Source organism: Leguminivora glycinivorella, chromosome 7 (assembly GCF_023078275.1).
Source record: "Leguminivora glycinivorella isolate SPB_JAAS2020 chromosome 7, LegGlyc_1.1, whole genome shotgun sequence".
NCBI lineage: Eukaryota > Metazoa > Arthropoda > Insecta > Lepidoptera > Tortricidae > Leguminivora > Leguminivora glycinivorella.
The window spans coordinates 21104282-21128539 of record NC_062977.1 but is presented as its reverse complement, the minus strand read 5'-3'; the positions used below and the strand labels follow the sequence as shown (position 1 = coordinate 21128539).

Sequence of the window (24258 nt, the reverse complement as noted above, 5' to 3'; positions counted from 1 at the left end):
TATTCTTTGTTCATTACTAATGTAACTTACTCATACTAACTTTTTGTTATATAACCACCAAATAACATACCTAGTTATCCTCCCCTGAGCAAAGCAATACCTATTATGCATACTTTTGTATGTATCGGTTAATTACCATGTTAGACTGTAATCAAATTTGTTAAATTATAGATATTTTTTGTGGATCATATTCCACTAGGCATGAAAAACATCCTTGCCATTATTTTTCCACTGATGTGACAAGTATTGTCGAATACGTAAGTGGTCGCGAGGCTGCGCTGTGGGAGTACTAGGAGTAGGGCATATAATAAAATGAAACTAGTTCATGTAAGTAATATTGTATATTGACACATTTTGTCACTTTCACACGAAAACAAATTACTTAAAATTTACACAATAAAACAATACACAAAGGTAGTAAATATTCAACATAATAGAGCTATCACTTAAAATAAACATGAACTCACATCAGTGTAATGAGTACATAAGCAATAAATAGGGTATTTACATTTGTTCACATCTTTAGGTGTTTTCTTACTAAGAAAAGTTACTTTTTTATGATGCTGTATAATTTAGAGCATGTGATTATGTTGATACATGTGTTACTTACAAACGGCTCGTTTCATTAAATAGTAATTAAACAGTCAAAGTTTTCCTCTTCTTCCTGCCCACTTGCACAAATTTAGTAATTTATACAAATGATATATAATGATAAAATAACAAGCATACAATATACTTTATCATCGGGCCGGTCATACAAGAGGACATTTTGGCGCTTCCACTACTCTGTTAAGCATTAAGTGGGTATTAAATAGCTGACTAGTGCAGTGTAATGGAATATTTATGACATATTTTTAAAATAAACTGATATTACAGATATATATCTTTTCAGTACTACACTATTTTAACAGTCACTCCAATTCGGTAGGAGATCTAGGCGACCGCCAAAAACGAAATCTGGAAGGTTACAGCGTATACAATTATAAATTAGTGACGAAAGCGTAATATCTAAACACGGGACCGAGCCCGCTTCACAGCCACAGTACACTTCACTTATCTTACGATACGAGCGTTAATAAAGTACAAACCTCGACCACTATATACATTCTGTTTTATTTGCGACACTAACAAGAGCGATACTCCCGCATGGAAATCTACAAGTCCAGTTTCATACATTAGCGGCCGATGAAAACGACGGTACATATTAGATCTGTATCGCTCCCGGGGCGCCTATCGTCGGTTCACTCGATGCCGAAGGTGTTGGTCTCCTCGACGGCGAGCAGCAGCTTCTCGTGCAGCGTGTGCGGCGTGGGGTAGGGCGGCAGGTCGAGCCGGTTGAAGCAGGTGTGCGCGCGCGGCAGCGACTCCACGCGGCCCCAGCGCTCGATGCAGAAGCGGCGCGGGCCCGTGGAGCCGCGCAGCGCCGAGAAGCCCTCGTACGGGATGGACGACGTGCCCGTCACGAACTGCACCAGGCGCAGCCGCTGCTCGTTTGTGAACCTGGTACACGGAAAGATCGTTTCAAATGAGGTCGTAGTTTTGAAGTTGGGGCAATTTTATACGGTGCGTGCGCTTTCAAAAGGGCCGTTACGGATTTTAGAGCGTCTCGGCCTGCGACCGAATTTGTAAGACGAGTCAAAATTTACTCAAAAATCCTTTTGAAATATCACTGACCGTGAGATGGTCACATATGAACTTATGTCTTATATGTTATTATATATTTAGGTCGCCTTCAAAATGTTGGCGAGTTTTCTGCTTCTTTATTGGCAATAAGTCCTATTCTAATAGGATTTATCAGATCAGATCCGGATAGTACCTACAAGGACGATTATAAAGGACCAGCAGAGTCCATACTAAACACCGTACCCCGTTGGCAGCCGTAAATCTATGTCGCTAGATGTCACTAAGAGTGTCATTTGAATAAAAATGTCGTTTTTTTTTAAAGTACGCACGCGGTAGTTCAACGGCATTACAAGTGATACAGTGAAAAGTACATAGATGACGCTAGGGGCCCGTGTCATGTTTCGGTCCCTGTTTACAACGCAAGCCATCGTTCTTATTTTGAATTATGACAATCATGCAAAAGAGTACCATACTGTCAAATTTTCTATCTCTTTCATTTCAGCGTGACGTCAATGATTAGTAATATTACTTTCAATATATTTAAAATTTAGATTTTAATGAGGCCATTTCGAACGGTGTTTATGATAGATATCATGTTGACAATCAATCTCCTGACCGTCTCGCTCACACCAATCCAATCCTATATTTGAACAAGTGCGACCGAAACAGTCGAGTATTATTGAAGATTTTAGAATGTCTAAAATCTTATTGGTAGTTGTCGAAAACCCGCTTTTTCCATAAAGTGTTGGCGCGACGTCAAGTGGGTGATAGGCGTACGAGCAAGTACGCGTTGGATGGTCGACTACTATGCGCGGCGGTTTTTACGCGTACTCAGACCGTTTTCACATTATCCGATCCGATATCGGATGTCGGAAGGATTTCAATAGAAACAATCCAAGATGGCGCCTGTAATGTATGGATTATCGGTCCGATATCCGATATCGGATCGGATAATGTGAAAACGCACTTACGGTTAACATAATCGAAAAAGGTCGTCGAGCCATAAGTACGCATACTTGCTCGTATCGTACGTCTATCGCCCACTTCAGACTGCGTTTCGATCGGCGTTTAGCGTCAATGATTATCAGCTCGGCTTCATGGCTTTACGAACCTTAAGCTCGGACCATCGAATATGAAACTTATAAACTTCTTTGTACACAAGGATATAAAGAAGTTTATAACCAGGTGCTCCATGACACCATTGCACCAATCTGTCGCCAGCACCGCTACACTTCAACGGCCAAGTCACGTCAAGTATAAATGGGAAAGTGTGTGTGTCTGTTTGTTTGTCCATCTTTCACGGCAAAACGGAGCGACGTATTGACGTGATTTTTTAAGTGGAGATAGTTGAAGGGATGGAAAGTGACATAGGCTACTTTTTGTCTCTTTTTATATCCCCCACTTCCTTATAATGGAGGATGGAAGTTTGTGGAGAGATTTTCGAATTTAACGCGATCGAAGCCGCGGGCAAAGGCTAGTTAACTATAATAATAAAGAAATCGCAGTAAGGAACTTTATGTAGATTTCATTACTTTTTAGAGATAAACAAGCAGCTCCATCGAGACGGCTATTTTTTACAGAATGTTTTTGGTGGGATATACATAGGCATAGGTATATAACACTAACAAGGTATCTATATATTGTCTTAGTCCGTTTTCACATTATCCGATCCGATATCGGATGTCGGAAGGATTTCATTGGAAAAAATCCAAGATAGCGCCTGTAATGTATGGGGTATCAGTCCTACATCCGATATCGGATCGGATAATGTGAAAACGCATTAAATTTAGTCTCATTAATTATTAATTATGTCAGAGTTTAGGTTTATACGAGTACCAAACGAGTAGTATACGAGTAGAAAATATATTACCAAAACAATACAAACTATCATTAATTTATTATAAAAACGTAATCCAAAGTGCCACACCTAGTCGGCCAGTGCATGGCCTACGCTGCCGATGGTCAGGGTGCTCGGAGTGACATACAAGAAACGCTGAACTATCCGCGTTGTGTCCAAGACGAAGCCTGACCGACGAAGCTAGCAAGTCTCTCTACATGTTAGCTGAAATACTGTCAAACCGTTCACTGTGATTACTCAGATTATTATAAGCAAAATGATCTTCGAATGAACTTTCTGGACAATTGAGATGCATGGGCGCAGTCGAAACCAGCTCGCCCCTTCAGCCGTGTCCCGTTGAAAATCGGAAAGATTCTTTTCCTTAGCACATTTAATGTTTACAAATTGGATTCGCCTTCTGTCACCTAAACTGGTAAATTTATGTATGAGGTCATTGGTCATACAATTATTAATTTATACCGTTATTAATTCTGTATCTCTACTCGCATTGCTACTGCGATTCTAAAATATTTAATATCCATATTATGAATATTCAATAAATCATACAATGACATTTGTGATGTGACATGGATGTCAGATGTAACATCTGTTGGCACAATGATTGCGTTTTGTTGAACGTATTTGAGCTCAACATATAGGTTTATTATCACTAAGTATATTATATTAATGAACAACGAAACGGATGTGACATTTTCCTAGTCCACCAACGTCATCTAGTCATTTTATTTGGCAATAATTAGAGAACATGCGAACAAACTTAGCCAGCGAAGCGATCACAACTACGTCGAGGCCGACCAAAAAATATAATTTGTAAAAATTGTGTTTTGAGCCAATATTTTGATATTAAAATAAAGTTTTTTGATAGTTATTCATAGTATAATATAAAAACAAGTAAAAATATATGTGAAAATATGTTTTTTTCCACTCCCGGGTTACGAAACAACGCCATCTAGTTTTAAAGCAAAAACTAAGCTTTTTTCAGGGGTACGCTTTTTTGTATGGGCTATATCAGTCTAGTATTAAATGGTCCTTGGTACCTAGAAGTAGGCGGCGGCTAACATTTAATTCATAAATTACTTCCATACCTAAATGGCAATAATGATAATCGTATGTTCTTTATAATGTTTTCGATTTCTTTTAGCGCCGGCTGATCATTTAAATTGCAAATAACCTTTGTCAGTTCGCGACTAGTTTATCAAGTTTCAACATGTAGGTCGCCCGGCGACCACATTGTATCGATACGGAATTGAAACCGCGATAAAATTACATAACTTCATTTGTAAAGGGAGTGATTGAATTAGATAACACGTATATGTACTAGTAGGAAGCTACACGCGTTTTTATCAAGGTCAACGGTAATATCCGCGTTGCACTGATTGAAAATGTGGGCGGGTAGTGGCGTTATTATATTTAAGTCATTAAATTTGTCAATTTTCCAGTGTTATTTTAAAATTGGATAATATTATAGGAGACAAGACTGAAGCCCTTATTGATGCATAGTGTACCTACAGGTACTTATATCAAGCTGAGTTTCCGCTTTAGGTCACAAGATGGCAGACTACAATGGATACGGTTCGTATGCCAAGTTCCGCATGTTTTGTTATAATTGTGTAGTATAGTGTAATGTGATTCAGGTCGGTTGCACCCAGTCGTATTTGTATCGATCACAGTCGGCACAACTGGCCCCTAAGTAGTGCAGTACCTGTCTATCGCCTGCCAGAACCACACGATGACGGGGTGCGCGTCGTGGTAGCCGCCGCGGTACTCGGTGTGCGCGCGCCAGTCGGCCACGTCCAGCTCGGGCGCTCCGGCGATCACCAGCTCCAGTTCTCGAGCGTCGAAAGCGCCGACTAGGCGGGGGTCCACCACCTGAGGACAAACATGCTTATTTTAACTACCTACACGTAACAAAAAAGGCTTATTCGTCGACATTTGTTTTTTCGCGTGACGAAAACGGGGATCGATTAGAGAAATTCTTATTTTGTTTAAAAGATTCGGTACAATAGTTTTCACAATCATCGGGTTCGTCAAATTCCTCCTATTTCCACTTTAGTACCTTTGGTGATTCCCTTCTTCTTCCACTCCTGAAATTCTACTCTACAATGTTGACTCGCTTCATGAAAGTGTCGAATGATCCATTAGGTTTGCTCAGTCACTCCCCTCTCGACTTGACCCTCTAACGAATTATTCGCTCAAGGTACTCCTTGTTTCTTCCCGTGAAAGAAACAACGCGACCATCTGAATTTCAGCACTATTGACTCAACACACAGTGTTCAGCCACGCCTTTCTCTACTCTCCAACGAACAATTCGCTCGAGGTACTTCTTGTTTCTCTCCGTGACGGGAACATCTCGACTACAAAGTTTCAATAGTGTTACTATGGTGACTCACCTCATGAAAACCTCTAACTAGCCACGCCCCTCTCGACTCTCCAGCGAACCACTCGCTCGAGATATTTCTTCTTGTCTCTCTCCGTGACGGGCACATCGCGACCGCCAGGTTTCAACTCAATAGTGTTACTATGGTGACTCACCTCATGAAAACCTCGTACTAGCCACTCCGTCTGTTCAGCCACGCCCCTCTCGACTCTCCAGCGAACCACTCGCTCGAGGTATTCCTTCTTGTTTCTCTCCGTGACGGGAACATCTCGACCGCCAGGTTTCAGCTCTCGTTCCAGCACGCGACCGTCAGCAAGGCGCTCGGACACAGCGAATGTTAGCTCTAGGGATGACACGCAGCGGGCGGACTGGAAATTTAAAAATAAGTGTTCAATGATAGGTCATGTTGGATTCCAATATAGTTCTTTTAAGACTTATTTTTTCTTCAAAATCAAGAGTTTTTATAAAAAAAAGGACCAAGACTAGAAATGAAAGTTATTGCAAATTTTTGACAACGTTATTTTAAATCATGGAGATCACAAGAAGGACAGATGACCAATAAAATAACCGCTTTAAATAGCTCATGATTATCATGAATTATATTATACATATGGAAAACCACAAGGGCTATTCATTTAGCAATTAAAATAAAATTACGAAGCCAATTCTCAGTTATAAAATATATGTCTAAGTGTTGACAAATTATCTACATAGCTATTTCTGTTGAATAAAGTCAGCTAGCTTATCTTGAAGCACCGAGTCGATGCCCTAATATCTCTCAAAGACGGTTCATTAATGATACCTAGACTACAGAACCATATATGAACATTACTAACCAGGCATTTTACACCACTGACTATCAATTTCGAATATTAACCTTAGTAGCGAGTAATGTGATATGTGTCAACGGTGTCAACTATGTAGAAAACAGCAAAAGCAGAGCAAAATTATTGGCAATGTGCCAAAAGTCTAAAAAAACCATCATAATATTAGGGACACTGACACTCGATCTTGGGCATATTGGCCAGAAATAGAACAGCAGTAGGTTATTTTGTACGAGTTGTAAATCATATAAATTATTAGATTTAATTCTGAAGATCAATTCAATGTCAACTCAGGTCAAAGATACTCTTCGTGAAATAGTTTAAATGTAGGAACGCAGTACCTACAGTATACGTAATATTTCATAATATTACGTATACAACATTCATAAAATGACCATGAATTCCGTGCCTTGGCAAGTACGTTTTATCAATATACCTCACACAGGTTAATCAACTGGGTAGGTGCGATGTAGTACGCATACGCTAAAATGACTCAACAGTATCGAATGCCATAGTAAGTTCAGTGGAATAGTTCCACCGGCGGAATCGTAATTTTGTGACCGGCGTGGTGTGATAACGCGAATAAAATTATCACCACGTGCTTTTCCGCACATGGCCGCCGGCACGGTGGCGCCATCTATCCACGTGCTTCAGAACTAATTTTGACGTTTCGTCAAACCTTTAAAACTTTAGTACCGGCTATCAAACACAGATGGCGCCAGTAGTATCAAATGATTGTGTCATTGTTTTTTTTTTAAACATGGACGATGGGTCATAGATTAAAAACTTTTTTTTTAATGTTACCTGTAACCACCGCAGCGAGGCGGCGAACTGCGCGTCGAGCGCGTCGACGTCCTCGAGCGCGGGCGAGAGCCGCAGCAGCGCGCGGTACAGGGCGCGGGTGAACCACGCTTCTAGCAGGTACCCGTGCACCAGCGCCAGGCCGAGCACGCGCCCGGAGAAACGGAACCTGGAAATATCCACATTGTTAGTAACGAGACAACACTGGCAATAATGCGTGGTCCTGTAAGGGTTCTGCGTTCTATCTCTACTTATTAATCCAGACTTAGGCCTGATTTAGACGGCGTGCGTACTCGCATGCGATTTTAGTTACATTGCGGGCTGTTGAGGTTACATACAATTTTGCACAGCCATCAAATACCGCAATGTAATAAAACTCGTATGCGAGTTCTCGTACCGTCTAAATGGGCCCTTAGGGTTAGAGATGGACCTTTTGCAATATTCGAGTGACGGGGAAGCAGATATGCAGCTTTTTCAGAAATTAGGTGATTCCTCTATTTAGAGAGCAGGGAAATTATTTATTGTTCAGTACCTAATAGAAGTAATCAACATAACATTTTAACCGCTCAAAACAGCATGTTTGAATCAATCATGCCTTATAATGTCTGATTCGAATTTGAAATATTTTTTATAGAATTATATTGGGAATACAGTATTTGATAAATTGAAACGAACACGTGTGATAGAAGACGTTTGCATTATTTCCATTGCAATATTTCCTATTGGTTAAGATTGTTACAACATCAACAATGGCATTCTTTCGAAATTTTGCTGCAAAAAGTTGATAGACATTTTTAAACTGTACGAGTAACACAATAATATCACAAAAATAAGAAAGGTATAGTAAGGCTATTTATTGTATTCCTAAAATAAGGTAAGTACATTATCATATATAATTTTTAAAGGAAATATGTCCCAAAAGTAAACAATAAAAACTATAATTTCCAAAATTCTACCGTAAATCAGATTCGTAATTTGAGACAGTTAAAAAAATCGCGTAGGTACACCCATTGAGTGGGTCGACAAAAAACTCGATGTGAAATGCTCGGCTGCCTACCGTGAGTAACACTACACCTTGTTTGCCGTAACGTTAGAACGGGCCTTAGGGCTGGGGCGTAAAAAATAGCATGCTGTGACGGCCCTTAGTAAATGTACTTACAGTCGAGTTCATAAATACCTTTAAATAACGTTAAAGCCAAAAAGTTTTTTCAAATGTTAGTAGACCGGTATCTAAATTAATGCAAATGTTTCCAGTTGCTGAGCTATTTAAATGATCAAAACTGAACACTTAAAATAAATTCCACAGATCGACACATCGACAGTATGCTTTATTTGTATCTTTACAACTTGAGTAGGTAATTCATGTAATTATCATTAATTTTACAACACTTGTAACCCTTAGTAAAGCTATCGATTAATTATGCTAACGTACTCGTATGTTGCACGAGAGTTATTGTTGGTTCACTGGCCCATATAGGGCTACCGATATCTAATTAGTACTGGGTACCGCTGATTGCGACAGTTTATAGCCCCTCCCACACTGTAGTGAGTTTGGCTCACAACTCATTAGGCATTCGGCAGACGTGACCAGCCCAGTCCCATTTTAACTTGGCCGCCTTCCGAGCTACATCGACGATTTGAGTTTTGGACTCGTAGCGTGGTGTTCCGGACTCGATCCACCAATTTGACACCGAGTTTGGACTTCTGAGCCCATAGTATGCACCTCCTATAAAGTAGCCTAGACATTGCCACTATTACCAAAGACCCTGATGACAAATATTTTACAAACCGAATTAGTTCAAGACTATTTTTTATTTTTTACATAGACTGTTCCGCAATTGGCCCGTCACACCTAATGGAAAGCGAAGACAGCGTCTAAGATGGAGCTCACAGATTCAGTAATAGTACTTGTATGGTAATAGTCTATTCACTCTTGCTGTAAAGAGACCGAGGTCGTAAAACTTTTTTTCTATTGAGGTGTGTAAGTAGAGAATAATCTCTACCTAACCCATAACTTACACACTTTTTAAACAATTTATTGAAGATCTACTTAAACGAGGTTCCATAATGGAATCGAAGCCCAATAAAATAAGCATTATCCTCGCCCGTATTAGTACATCCGCCGCGCCGTTTGTCTGGCGCTGTGACGTTACTTATGTGGTGCTCGTACGGTGGCCACTTGGCTAGTCAGCCAATAAGGGAACAATGGTGAATACTGCGTAACGGTTTGCAGGGTGCCATTCTAAATTTGAAATTAAACTGTTAACTGCAGTAAAAATGGTGCAATCATGTTTTGTTGGACCAAACCGTCTGTTATCGACATTAGTATTCGTAAAAAAAAATGTATATGAGAATTTTCAAAGATTTCTGCTGCGTGACGTTGATGGTATCTATTATCGATGCAACTGTCCTAAAGAGTTTAGAAGTGATACCTATATTTATTTATAGGTATAAAGTAACCGATCAGTACCGATCAGTTTTTCGGAAGTTATGCTCGGAAGTGATATTTACCTGTCACTTTTCAGCGAAAGAAAACATCATGGGACTAATCCCGAAAGGGCCTAGTATTCCTCTGTGTTGGGTCATTTTGGCTATGGGTTTACAACTTTACACATACATACAAACACACAGCTCTTCGGTACAAGACGTTCATATTCTTCATAGTACTGCTTTATAATACGTATAAAAAACAAACAGAGTAGGATAAAAACTGCACTATGACAATTAATCACTTTTTACACTATTCCTCATAAATACAAATTAACATTGTTAGTGTTGTCAGATAATAGGCACGAGCATTGTCATACAATATGTATGAGCGCAATTTGTATGATTGCGGATAATTGGTCGGATAAGTACGTGTGCATTGATCCGTAATGCGCTTCTTGGTTCCGACAGATTCAATTGTGGTGTTTATTTTAAATCGCGTTAAATGGATTTAAGGAGTGACTCATTTTGCCTTGCAGCATTTTGTTGTGTCTAGGAGAATAATAATAGGAAGTGCTATAAATTAAAACACGAACGTAAAGAGTGTTTTAAATAGACACGAGTTGCGAAATGCATTTAGCCTCTTTTCTGCGTAGAATAAGTATCATTATCAAGTTTTAAGTTTTATTAGAGCCAGCCTTCGAAAGCCAAATTTCTTGACCAAGATATTTGTAAGTAAATCAATAACTTTCAATATTTAGATCAGTTTGATTCAGTGCAAGTCCGACTAGTCCTCATTGTCTTGTCTTTCTTGTAAATTGATTGAATAGATTCTAATCTGGAAGGAACTCGATCACTAATAGACATTTGTTGATTTATGTGGTAAATGCGAAAGTTTAGTCTAGACTCTGGATTAATCGGATTTCCAAGATCGAGAAACGTTGAAAAATAAAAGCTTGGCCTATGTATAAAATGTGGAAAAATACGAGTACGAGTACCTTAAGTTAAGGCAAAGGATAATGCGAAACTAGCGCCACTTTCGATACCACTTTTATCACGGTGGGTCTTGTGGAACATGGCGGGACGAAACTTCCGAAGACAGGTTATAAGAGGCCTACCAATAGAAAGTAGCTCCACTCACCACTCATGATGGTTGTCCACAAACGCCGACATAGGCGACACGTGGACCGTATACGTGTCATTGGCTGAATACTCGAACAGTCCATAATACGGGTTGAAGAGCTCCCTGGACAGAAGGAAGAAGAACTCCCGGCTGGGCCCGCCGTAGTCGAGGCCTTCCTCGCCGTCCCACAGCACGCAGAGCTTGCCCTTCTGCAGTTCCTTCTTGCCGCAGGACATGATGCGGCGGAAGGCGTCTTCTAGAAGATGCTCGCGCCGGATGTGGAGCCTGGAATGTGGAGTTGTTGATTAGAAGGGAGATTTAAGCGTGTTTGTCCTCTGGCCGCTTACAGATTAAAGCTTGTCAAGATAAATTGAATTTGAAATTGATCCAGATTCAAAATTCCAATGGAACGGATGGCTTTCAAATACGTAGGCAGCAGGTGGGCGCCTGCGTGACTAGAAGATAGACTAAATCGGTTTTTAAGTTTCTGAGGAGTAGCATTAGATGATGATAAAAACTTGCCAATAAATTTTCCTAAAATACGGCTTTCTTTCTCATATTCTATCGCTAAAGCAGTAACCAATTAAACAGTTATTTTCTCGCTGGAACAGAAATCTTACTCTCCAATTTTCTATAAAAAGCGTACTGATGCTTGTTCTCAAAGTCCTATTGCTTGCTGTGTCGCCTTAATACTCGCAGGCCGGTCTTCATGGATAAAGTGAGGATGAAACTATAAAGAGGTAGTAACTTACTTAAGCTTCTCCGGCCCCTGTCCGTACCCCTTGCTCTCCAGCTTCCTATAAAACGTAGTTTCGCCTCAAAGTCCCGCCTCTACGGCGTGGGCACTCTGATACTGTCGACCTATCGTCACGCCTTGTCATGACGGTACTCTTAAGTAGATAGTAACTTACTTGAGTTTCCCCGGCCCCTGTCCATATCCCTTGCTCTCCAGTTTTCTATAGAACGCTCGCAACTTGGCCTCGAAGTCTCGCCTCTGAGGCGCGGGCGCCCGCGTGCTGCGCGCGGCGGCCGGGGACGCGGCCGGCGACGGTGCCGCCCGGCCCTCCGCTGGCACGTAGCTCATGATCTCCTGCTCGAACAGGCTGCAAAAGAAAGGGATGGGTTAGTCAAGTGAAACTACTGACTAGTGGTTGTGCTAAAGAATACGTCTGGCCCCGTAGCCGAATGGCATTTCTGCGACGCGAAACGCCATCGAAATGCCGCAGAAATGTAGTCTGGCTATGTCGCGCCAGAGCGATAGAAATAGATAGCTACAAAAGAGATATTATCGTGAGCGTTTCGTGAGCGTTTGTGTTATTAACCCTCTAAACGTCAAGGACCAGGGTCATGATCTGCCGTGTTTGTGACGCTTATGAGTCCTCTATGACCACTATTAAATGTGTTATGGCCGACGTTTGCAAAGCGACTTGCCTACTGTCAGCTAAGTTTTATACTTATTCTTCACCAGTCGATATTTTGGCGTTTACACTAGTTTTTGACACGGAAGGAAAAGCGTTCAAAAGGTTAAATAAACGTTGGAGAGGTAAGGGCTGCCAAGTTTAGTTAGTCGTATTTAAGTAACGTGCATATAGTAATCTTATACCTACTTTTATTACTATACTAAAGTTTTGTAAAGTAGGTAGAACTATTTACTTATGTCCAATAGAGTTACCACACGTAACTTTGATCATCGTGTATGTACAAAGCTTTCCACGTAAGTATCTACATTAAAGAGGCTTAGGTAAGAGTAAGATCCAAAATACTCCAACTTCTTGATTTACAGTAATGGCTAATTGGCTATTTAGTGAAACGGTCAATAAATATAGATCGCGAGATATCTGGCGTCGGTGCGATTTCCTCTGCGCCCGCGCCGTGACGCAAGCACTTTCGATAATACCCCGAGCGGGCAATAGAAATCGAGATACGCGAGTAAGGATATTGTATACTACTCCATAAGTATCTGATATCATAAGTATTTGTTAGTGGAATTGGACTACAAAGATTTTAGAGAGGCCAAATACCTTTGCCGACCCTTTAAGTGGCGAAAATGTAAGTATTTAATTTGACAAAAAAACAATGTAGGTTAGGTATATGTAGATCATAACGCGCTCATGAGCGCTAACGACCGTAGGATACCTACTCATAAGAAAACCCCAATAAAATGCACTGTAGGTTTTTTTGTATATGTAGGTATATACTTAACCAACTAACGACTAATAAACTCACTAGCATATGTAGGTACCTATTATTTCGTCAAATTATGAAACATAAAAAAACAGTAAAATGCCAACCTTGAACTAATCGCATTAAGATTACATTTAAAACTATAACTATGCATCAAGTACCTAGTACCTACGCAATTAATTTCATCTTCGTTTGATACCATCAAAGTTACCCCTGACATGAACATTAGTGTACCGAGATAAGGCCTAGTATTGGTCACTTTGCAACGTGTTTAAAAATTTAAAACAAAACAAGCACCATGTGTGAAAGTCGGCGAACTCTGGTAACAGAGCGTGAACTATTAAATTATAATAGGGAAGGAACCGGCTAATTGCCGGCCTCATCAATCTGGCGTGGGAGGGTACAGCACGACGATACGCACGATTACAAGCTGGAGTGGGAAGGAGAATATTACTTAGGTACATCCTATACCCCTTAGTGAGATTACTTTTATCGATTAAAATGTTGTCAATAATTTATTGACTATATTCTACATAGTCATACTTGTTATGGAGGATTTTTGGCCAAAAGCTGCACTTTTAGATGGAAGCAAGCCGCTTTGCATGGTGATAGTAGACATCATAGTAAATCGGAATATATGATAAAAAGATAGAATTTTTTTCATTTTCATAAAACACCTCGCTACGCTCGGCTTCCTAAGGGATGAAATTTCGATATCCTCGGAAAAAATCGTTTACTATGATGTCTACTATCACTATGCAAAGCGGCTTGCATCTAAAAGCGCTTTTTTTTTCATAACTAGTATGACTAACAGCACGGGTAGCATGGTCTAGACGATAAAATATCCATCGCACTATTAAAGTGCGATAGGGACGGCCAGATGTTTTATCATTTATCGCGCGACCATAATTGCCTGCCTGGAGCCCTTTATGTATGATTTTTATTCATAAAGTGGGTTTAAACATTGCAATTATAATATTACTTACATACACCCCTCGGTGAGGTTATACTTTTATTGATTAAAATGTAGTTAACATATTCGCTAGTCAATAAGGGCCCCCAGTTTATAGTCACCTTTATGAATACATTTCATACTTAAAGTGGACTTGAAAAGTGCATCTATTGCGAACTAGACGCTGCTCCAATTAGAGTTAGTCTCGTAAAGTATTTTGAAGTTCCCACTTGGACAAATTGGAACAACTATATCTATATGTAAATTCATTCAATGTCTTTTCCATCGCTAAGCGTTAAAACTAGCTCGATAAACCATAGTTTCTTTTGTAAATAGCTATAGCTTCAGCTACGACGAGTTTTATCACCATGCGAAAACGACCCATTAAACCCATTTGCACTTCACGGCTGCTTTAGTGTTAAGCTTAAGGGTCCGTATCTGTTACAAAATCAACGTTATGCAACCCAAGGCTCCGCTTTCCCGTTTCCCGTGAAACGGCTAAAATGCCCACGAGGAGCAATGAACCGTGATAGATTACATCCAAAAAGAGGAGCGCAAGGCCGGCCCACATAAGACAGAGACAAAAAGCTCTGGGCTAGTAACACGAGTATAGTAATCGATTTAGGAGCGAGATTTAGGTGCCCCGCCCCACGCTCGAGATTAGGTAATTAGTATAATTTCATTTGGGCCCGATGGCTGCGTTGCTTGGTCTACGGTTAATCGCTGATAAATCTCGATTGAATTTACTGATGTTTTCTACACGAATCTAAAATCATCTGTATCGTATCGGAGTTTTGAACGGCTTGTTAAACGGACTAAGTCCGGCCCACGCAACACCCAAGACTGAAAAAAGACAAGGCAGGTATCGTTGCTAGATTGAACGCGCCCTAAGCATCACGCGTTGGAGTCTTTTCAGAGATAAATCGTTGTTCCAGAAAGTTGTTTTCCGTTACTTAAGAGAATACATATTCGGGAGTAATTTGAGATTAAAGAATTAGAGATGAACTCCAAATGTAACGAACTTAAAGAGAACTGGGTTTTAAACGCAGACAAATTTCGGTGCTAGGTGCAGCTAATTTAGCTCGTCGCCTCACCAAAAAAAGTAGGCAAGTAAGTACTTAAGCTAGTCTAAAAATAAACGTTACCAATATAATTATGTAACCTAAAATTCGTAGTCTAAACATCAGAGTTCACTCCAGTGTTTCGCAGAACGGCACGCCGCGCCATCGCCACCCAAATGCAACCCGCTCCTTGTACGGACGATTCGGACGCCAGAATGGCTGCCGTGCAATTGTTGTGAGGCCGATTGCATTCGCAACCATAAATCGATGCAGTAAATGTCTAAGGATAGTGATCGTGAGTGACAAAGGCACGGATCGAGGCTGCGTCTAAGTCCTTGATTTGTCACCTGGACATACACGTCATCGACCCAATTTCCTGAATATCTACATGCAATCATGAAAGACTTATCCATCCATCATTTCATAGTGAATAACTTGAATAAGACTAAGGAGTTATGCTTAGATAATTGTTTAGCTCAATGCCAATGACAATAATTGCTTTCATTGTTTGATCGATAGGTTCGCAGTGATCGTACCACAAAGGCTAATAATTGAGGAAACATTTCGGTGCGCACGCGCAAGGCCGAGTCCCGACGCGGTGGGAATGACCTGAAATTACACTATCTAAAGAGATACTACGCTAGATTGTGCTTTGCACGGAATAAAGGAGTTTTTTATGAAACCTATAAATCTTTCTTCTTTTATGTCGTATCCTCATGGCTGAGGGACGTGATGATTGTGGACACTCTTCACCAGCTGTCTCCACGCCACTTTATAAATTTTTAGTCACTACCCAAGTAAAAAAAAAATAACTGAATAGAATAACTTTTTGTATTTTCTCCAAATCAGAGCAGCATACTCCTATGGTTCCTCAGGAATTCAGCTAGCGTTATCTTAGGTTAATAACGAAAACGCTCACGGCGCTAAAGGCTAAAAAACTGATTTATGCCTATAATGGCGTTCACCGTCATTATACAAGCATCCGGCATATCCTACGCATATATCATTGAGCCCCCGAAACTTAATGAGTGGACGGCGCGTGCTTGGCCCGAGGGTACCAGTGCCGTTCTTCCATTTGCCTCCCAAACTTGATCGACCACTGAGCTAAACCAGCGTAAAAACCCTCTGTAGATGTAAGGGATCTAGAGGTCTCTTTACATTAGTCTACCGTTGCAAGTTGTTGTCTACAGGAATATGTGACCAGATTGGCTCGGTCACGAACCTCGACAGGTGCGCGAGGTGGTCTCTTGGCTCCAGGCACCAGATATCCATGATAACGGCTGATATCTTGATAAACAATTAGGCCTAGTAATACAGCACCAGTGCCCTGGGCAGTTTTCTCCAGGTGGCATTCTTGGTGTAACATTACAGAGATTAACTCTAGAGATAGGTGGATAATATGAAGGTGAAATGAAGTGTGAGAAGTCAGCAGAGAAGAATGTAATCATTCAGCAGTTCATTTGTTGTTATTTGTTGAATTTATGCTCGTTTTAAAGCTGGCTATTTTTAATAAGGAAGGAAAACCATAACCGGGGACAACGCCGTCCTTGAAACGTTGGAGGTCAGTTTAATATGTAGTTATACGCGATTAAGTCCCGGTTTTTAAAAATAATTATAGGAAAACCATATGTCTGGAATTTGCATTGCTATTTATTTACATAAGGACAGGAAACTTTGTGAAAACAATATAAATATATCAACGTGGAAACTAAAATGTAAACCTTTGAAATGCACGATAACACACCCATTAGACGTTAATAGAGGAAACGCCAAACGAAGCCGAGCCAACAAAAACAGAGAGGTCCGATAGAAATGCAAATATAGATTAGATTACCATCTTACCTAGGGTTACCAGGGTTATCTATTCTGATTCCTGAAAATACGAGCAACATGATATGAATTCTCTTTTTTGTTATCTAAGTTTCGTGACGCATTGGTTTTACTGTAATGTCATGTAAACATGTTTTTACTAATAAATAAATAAATTAAATAAATACGTCTTCATACAAAATCCACGCGTTTCGGTCTTCTCAGTAAATACTCTGCGTTGAGTATAGATGCAAAAACAGTGTGCAAAAACAGCAAGTCTCATTTATTAGCAAAACTCAAAATGGTAAATTTAACGAAGTTCAATACCAATGTAAAACATTTTTAGTACACCCAGTTGCTTTAACGTAATTAATAGAAAATTCTAGTCTGTCAGAAAGATCTTGGGTTTGGTAACCCTTATAGAATCTGGATATCGGGACGAACAGCCATCCCGCCATTGCCCCGTGGTATCGAGACGGCTCTGTCCCGTTTCTGTCGTAATCGTTACTTTAAGACGTTAAGGTGACACTAATGATTGCAGCGACCTCTTAAAACGTCTCGAGAATCTTCTGATCGACGTTCATCTGTTTTCCGCGCAGATAAACCAATTGCATCGTCTAGTTTCTCGGGATGCTATTGCAGGAAAGTTTGCTAGAACTTTAAAATTGAAAAAGTTTGGAAGTAAGGCATGCAAGGTTCGATATCGAATTCCAGAGATCAGAATTACAGTTTGACTCAATCAACGAAATCGTTGAATAAATCGAAGAAGATAACCGGCTACATGAAATGAATATCATCAATACGTTGGTATTGGCATCTTAAATGTGTAATCAAAAATTCCGGTGCCATAGCTCGGGCATGTGATTAGAGCTCCCTAGCGTACTCATAATGACTGCCTGCGCGGGCGCCGAGGGCCGCGGGCTACATGCAGCCTGGATCTTCACAAAACACTTTGTCTCCGACTTGTTATTCAAATCTAGTATAATTATATCTTGATGCTAGTAAGATTATAAGGTAGTCGGAGGTCAGAGATGAATTGGCTAGCATGTATAGAAAGGGGTTGTATAAGTTTTCTGAATAACGGACTCTGGCGCATCGCAGGTAGACGCAGACGCCTCGAAGGGATAGATTAACGACAGTTCTACACTCGACGCCATTTTTTACCAAACTTCATTACAGCCCGCTTTGTCTGTATTCTTTATTGTCACTGACATTTGATTAGGTAGGAGTCCAAACATTTTAAACGCCTATTGTACCGTAACGTTCGGAAAGTATCTTATTACTTCCGAGAATAATTCTAATATTGACACGTTCGGATTCGGCCCAACACAATAGGCAGCGATTTAAGTTTTAAATAAAGTCTCCAATTTACAATGGAGCGACCTTTTTGGAGTAGATACGTGCTTAATATCCACAAAATTACTTCCTAGGACGAATATTAGCTTAAGAAACAAAAGGTTATAGAAGTTAGTTTTTGTATTGACAATAACATTAATAAGGTCAAACATAGACCTTAATTTGGTTTATAAAGTGCTCTGACTTAACTAGTATTAGTCATTCTTAGAAGGCTAATTGCAAATCCAAGTGCGTCGTTAACGATTTGTTGTGCATGATTTATTTGAGTAATTGTGAACAGCTACTATGACTGATCGTTAGCCCAATGAGTATTAAATACTGTAGTAGGTTAAGTGTGTTTACGCTTTGTGGACAATATAGTAAAGTAGCAATTATTATTAATATGATTGTCAATCAAAGGTCAGTTTTGTAATACAAATAAAATAAATGACACAATTTGTACATGCCATGAAATTATTAAAAGTAGCATACTTGCCTTTGCTACTTTAAATTGATTAATTTCAAAGTAACATTATTTTTGTTTATTAAAAATGTTCTTATATTCTGTGTTCTATTTAAGTAGTCCTAGACGATACGTTATTATGGGAACAAATCAAATTATTTTAACAAATATTTTGATTTGTGTTTTTTAAGTAGTCACACTACTATATAAAAATTAAAAATCGAAATAAGATGTAAGAAAAAATGACGGACACCACCAGTGGCGAAGGCCGGATTCGAACCGGCGACTTTAGCAATCCGGGCTAACGCCATGAACCCCTAGGCCACATCGTCACAGCGGAAACCGTCGAAATTTCTCTTCTATATGCCATCTTTGTAAGACTAGGCGTCTTTGACCAACTCTAAGGCCAAGCTGTAGGTGCTTGCACCTCCTATCCTCTTTATCCTGCTATTTTATTTTATTTTCTTGATCGAAAGTAAACATAAATCTTAATATGGCGTTGACTGCTCATCGGTTCAGTAATTTTTTAATTTTTTTCTTTACTTGGCCTATAAGTGTGATATTCTTATATATTCCTTATAATGCCCAGTTTTTCTATAGCTATTAGTAATTGATGAACCACGTAACCACGCCCACAAATTACAGTTTCCCGGAATTTCACAAATTGATTTAGCTTTTATAATCCACGACCGGAATTAGGGGCACTAAATGATGGGTCTGGTGAGGATAATCATAAATATTCGCTATAAATAAAGATGTTACATATTTTGAAAATTTATAACATAATATACGACCTTAGGTTACCTCCAAAATATTATCAATAAAATAAAACAATATATTAACTATATATAACATTTCATATTTTGGTAGAGGTGTAGCATGTCTTGCATTTTAGCGTGCGAGTCCATTATAGTGGAGCAGATGAACTAGATGTATGTAGTCGCCCTTAAGAATACAACGAACTCTTACATCAATGGCCCCGAATCTCAAATTTTATAACTGATATTTAATTTGTTTACTTTACAAATGAATCCACATACAAATTAGGCCGCCAGTTGCCCTACAATAGATAACGATACAGAGAATCAGATACGATCGATCGATATAGGAAAAGTGTTGGACTGTATGTTTTAACTACACTACATTTTCACGGTTTGATACGACGACTGATTCAACTTTGCTCGTAATGAACTAATTTATTACCTCAATGTAATTACTGCATATTGCTAGTGCATATTCTCTAGGTCTCGAATGAGATATCATCATTCGCTTGCCCTTATCCCAATCACTTGGGGCCGGCGCAGCGTGTCTTTTTCTTCCAGACCTCTCTATAGGAAGTCATCTCATCATTCACTTGCATTCTTTTGATATCATCTCTCAAACAGCCCATCCACCTTTTCTTTCCATAGTAAATGTCTAAAATTTGAGGATTTCGTACAGCGTAGAAGGGAAGGAAAATTTTTCTATCAGCGTGCAGCGTCGTCTAGAGTCAACTTAAGAACAGTTTAAAGACCAACCCGCGTACCTTGAAAACATTAAAACCGGGAAATTGACAAAATGTGTAAAAACATGAAAATACTAAAATAAAAACAAGGAACTAATGTTGTACCTATTTACACCACAATCCGTTTTATTTGACATGAAACAGTGCTAATAAGCTGAACATTTCTGGACAAGTAAACAATACGATACAAGGTCATTGAATTAGCATATGAACAATAACTGTAGCATTCTGTTTAGGTTTTTAAGGATATTACGATATGAAGGACTTCCGGACGGCAGGCAATATTTGCACAACAGTGCGCGCTCTATTAATAAGTACAAAGGCCATATGTTGCTTCTTTTTGTACATGGAAAAACTGTAATTTTAATTTGATATTAATACTATGTAGTACTGTGCGCTTCCTTGAGTGAACTAGTTATTTTTTGCAGGTACCGATTTAACTGCATCATCAATGCCCTCGGTTATATCGTTGTAGCATTTAAAAATGTCGGAAATTTTTGCATGGGAGTAGAAATTGTCCTTTTCATAATGACCATTTAAATTTGCTCCTTTTTCTAAATTTACTAGAACTTTTAGGACTAAATTTTTTTTTGCGCAATAGTGCCTAACTTAAGTGACTGGACATCGGGCAAAACATTTTTCAACAAGGTGGTATATGTGATTGCTATAGTTAAGGTTATAAAAGCATTTTATGGTTAAGGGTGTGCCTCATGAAAGGAGAGCCAAGCCCTGATATATCAACACAATTAAACAGCTAAAAAGGATGTGCTATGTTTATTCTCTACACAGTTACTGTCCATACAATGAGCAAACGACTGTGTTTGCCTTTTGTAAGTAATTAATTGCAGAGGAAGTCAATGCACACAATACGGGCCCAGCTGACCCCCTGGTGTAAGGACAATGTATTTCCTTTTTTAAACAACACTAATGGAAGCATACAGGGTGTTTGTTTTGTGACATGCAAAAATTCATGGCGTAAAATTAACAAATCATCATTATAGTAGTGCATATTCATAGTTGGTCAAATTCAGCAACTTTTACTACCTGTGGTCACAGTATAATAAAGAGTACTATCGTACAGTATGGCCACTCCCGCTCCCCGCTGAAAGTGCCACCCACCTCCTCTCGGTTACCTCACAGTTACCGCCTGTCAAAAATGCGAACAATCGACCTGTCATATTTCACTCATACAAGCTTAGTACGCGTTCACCTACACGAGCTTAGACTGTGTGCTAGGAACGCACCTCTTTCATATATTTGATGGCCAGTGTCCGAGGTGTGCTGTGGTAGTAAATCCGTTTTTGGAAAAAAATGGAAAAAGGACACTCTACCTCTACCATCTAAAATGCCAAGGAAGTCAATCTGTAACAAACAACCCATTTTTTTTTGAGATTTTGGCATTGGTTCCATTCCGTAGTAAAGTTGCTCAGTATGCCCATATATTCACGCCGTAGATGCACATGACTCAATAATCATCCTGTATGTACAGTCAGCCATGCAAATTAGCTTATCATAAATTGTACCACGATAAATTACATTTTGTTACTATGGAGTAAGGTCCACATTGAAAAATGTAGAAGGGTAATTTGCTAATTTGAACGTTAACTGAAAGCCGAGCACATGGCGGAATATCGCAATGTGTTTGATGCTACATATTGTATGTATGTATCTGTGGAAAGTTGGCGAAAGGCTTTAAGCACATTTGGTCTCTTTGTTGGTGTTTCTTTTGTTTTATTAATTTAAACGATGAATGTACAAATATGTTTCATCTGTTCTTTTTTACCGGTCCAAGACTTTGTGACTTTCTGATGCAAAATGTAATAACTTTATATGAAGTATTGCATTTTCTTTTCATGGAACCGGAAAATATGAAAAAGAAATTGTTCATATTTCTCAATACTTATTTACACGAGTTTAAAAACATGTTAATACGTCAGTTAATGTAGTTCGTAAATAAACGATTCATAATAAGAGCTCACCTGTTTCGTGATCGTACTAGAGAATTTCGAAGTAGAAGCTTACTGTAAATTACGGTTACAAACATAATTTATTGCTGATATAAATGATATAAAAATATAATAGTCTGCCGCCTAAATTTTACTTTGGGAAAATTAAGTATAATGATTTAAATTGGATACATCTACCATACTATATTATTTAGGATCATCTCTGCAGATAATTATCTAATTAGGCACATTGTCGAACCTTCGGAGTTTAGATTATCAAACATAATTATAATTACGTTAAATATCATACCCGTAACAAAACAAATGTACCTTGTTTATGCAATTATTCAGAATGACTTATAATGTCTAACTCTAACTATACTCTTGAGAAGTAAATATTAAGTACGATATAGCTACTGAATAACTGCGGAATTCGCAAACAAAACTTATGATGTTTTATAGAAAATACAGGCACTTTCTTTTGCGGCTTCGGGTTCGGAGCTAGTTCCATAATTTGTTCATAATCAATATGTAGTAGGTACTTTCACCCGACATGAGTATGGTTAAACTTAGACAAGTCAAACACATGATGAAATCACTCTGTATCAATGCAAATGTGTTTATTACATTAACAATTGAGTGGGCAATAAAATTAATTGAAAATGACTGTAACTAAGATTTAACATGTGTCGGCTTTCATGAGTATATTAGTGTAAATTGTTATAAAGCCATAATGCTACATAACACGAGTGTTAGCTTGTAGATTACTGTACGGAAATATATATTACGTGCATGCATTAAATGTAGATTTAGAGAATGATTGCTTATGTAATATGGAAGTGGATTACTCTCTACATTACCTTTACTATGCGGGTATTTTTTGTGTTTTCGTATCGTTGTGCATTATCACCATAAAAGTACATTTTAAAGACTAATACCTACTTGGACGTAGTTTCAGGAAAAGGATCCAAATCACAAAAAATTATCAGAATAATTTCAACTTTTTCAATTCAATAATTCAATTCAATAATTTTTATTTCGGAAAAAATCCATAGTGTTAGTGTACATTCCCTTAAACCTATGTTAGTTACATTTACATATTATTTATTTATTACATCTAAAAAAAAACTAAAACTATAATAAATTATACACTCTGGATTCCATATGTGGTGTACATAGTCCCATCCCAGTGTCTCCAGATAGCACAAGCAGGCGATTCCAACACTCATTTTCATTCATTTCATTAATTTTAGTTGCAATTATTACTTGTAGGGTCACTTTTAGTTTATGTTTAAAATGTTTGGTGAAATTTGTAAGTAGAGAGATACTTTCTCTGACGTTTTACATAAAAAAATACTGGAGTGCAAGTGTTATCAAACTTTTATGAAATTATGACGTTTGTTACTTCGAACCATCGTATACAGGCTATCAATGGTATTGTTGTCAACTTAACTTTCTATCTAAAACACATTAGTTAAAGGTACTAGGTACTTATCTAAGTAATTTATCTCCAAGTTTTTTTTTATAAATATTTGTAGAAGTAAAAAGGTTCGCAAAGTAAATTAGCGAAAATAAGTTATCACACATGGGCAGGAAACAAGGACGCTGACCGATTGCCGCGCCCGCCGCGCGCCTGCGCAGGCGTGAACAATTATTGGCAAATCGTAAAGATATTGTCCTTCGATCAATAAGGCTTGTTTAATTAAGATATAGGGACTTCCTTTAGTTTAGAAACTCATGTAGGTATAAATAATTAAATTCCTGCACAGGTTCAGATTTAGTTCAAAATGTTTTTCGATCGTAATACAATTATGTTCACGGAGAGCCGGTCTCAGTACAAAAAGTACTGATGTTGACTGTGGTAGGTACATAGTATGACAAATAGGAACGTTTCCGAGAAAATGTAATGGAAATCTATTTGGTTTGCATGACATATGTAGAACTGATGTCGAATAAATAACTACCAGGTTA

The 24258-nt window shown here is 38.8% G+C and overlaps 1 protein-coding gene across 6 annotated transcripts in view; it reads right to left on the bottom strand.

Moving 5' to 3' along the window:
• Window positions 1-590: 590 nt before the first annotated feature.
• Window positions 591-24258, bottom strand: part of LOC125228337 (E3 ubiquitin-protein ligase HECW2) — a 166041-nt gene continuing 142373 nt past the window's right edge. For all 6 annotated transcript variants that reach the window (XM_048132866.1, XM_048132867.1, XM_048132870.1 and 3 more), the window contains 6 exons: window positions 11945-12136; window positions 11052-11318; window positions 7487-7652; window positions 6014-6226; window positions 5184-5350; window positions 591-1500 (listed from right to left, as the gene is read on the bottom strand). In XM_048132866.1, coding sequence (XP_047988823.1) covers window positions 1242-1500; window positions 5184-5350; window positions 6014-6226; window positions 7487-7652; window positions 11052-11318; window positions 11945-12136 — 1264 coding nt within the window. In that variant the 3' untranslated portion in view covers window positions 591-1241. The remainder of the gene's footprint in view (window positions 1501-5183; window positions 5351-6013; window positions 6227-7486; window positions 7653-11051; window positions 11319-11944; window positions 12137-24258) is intronic.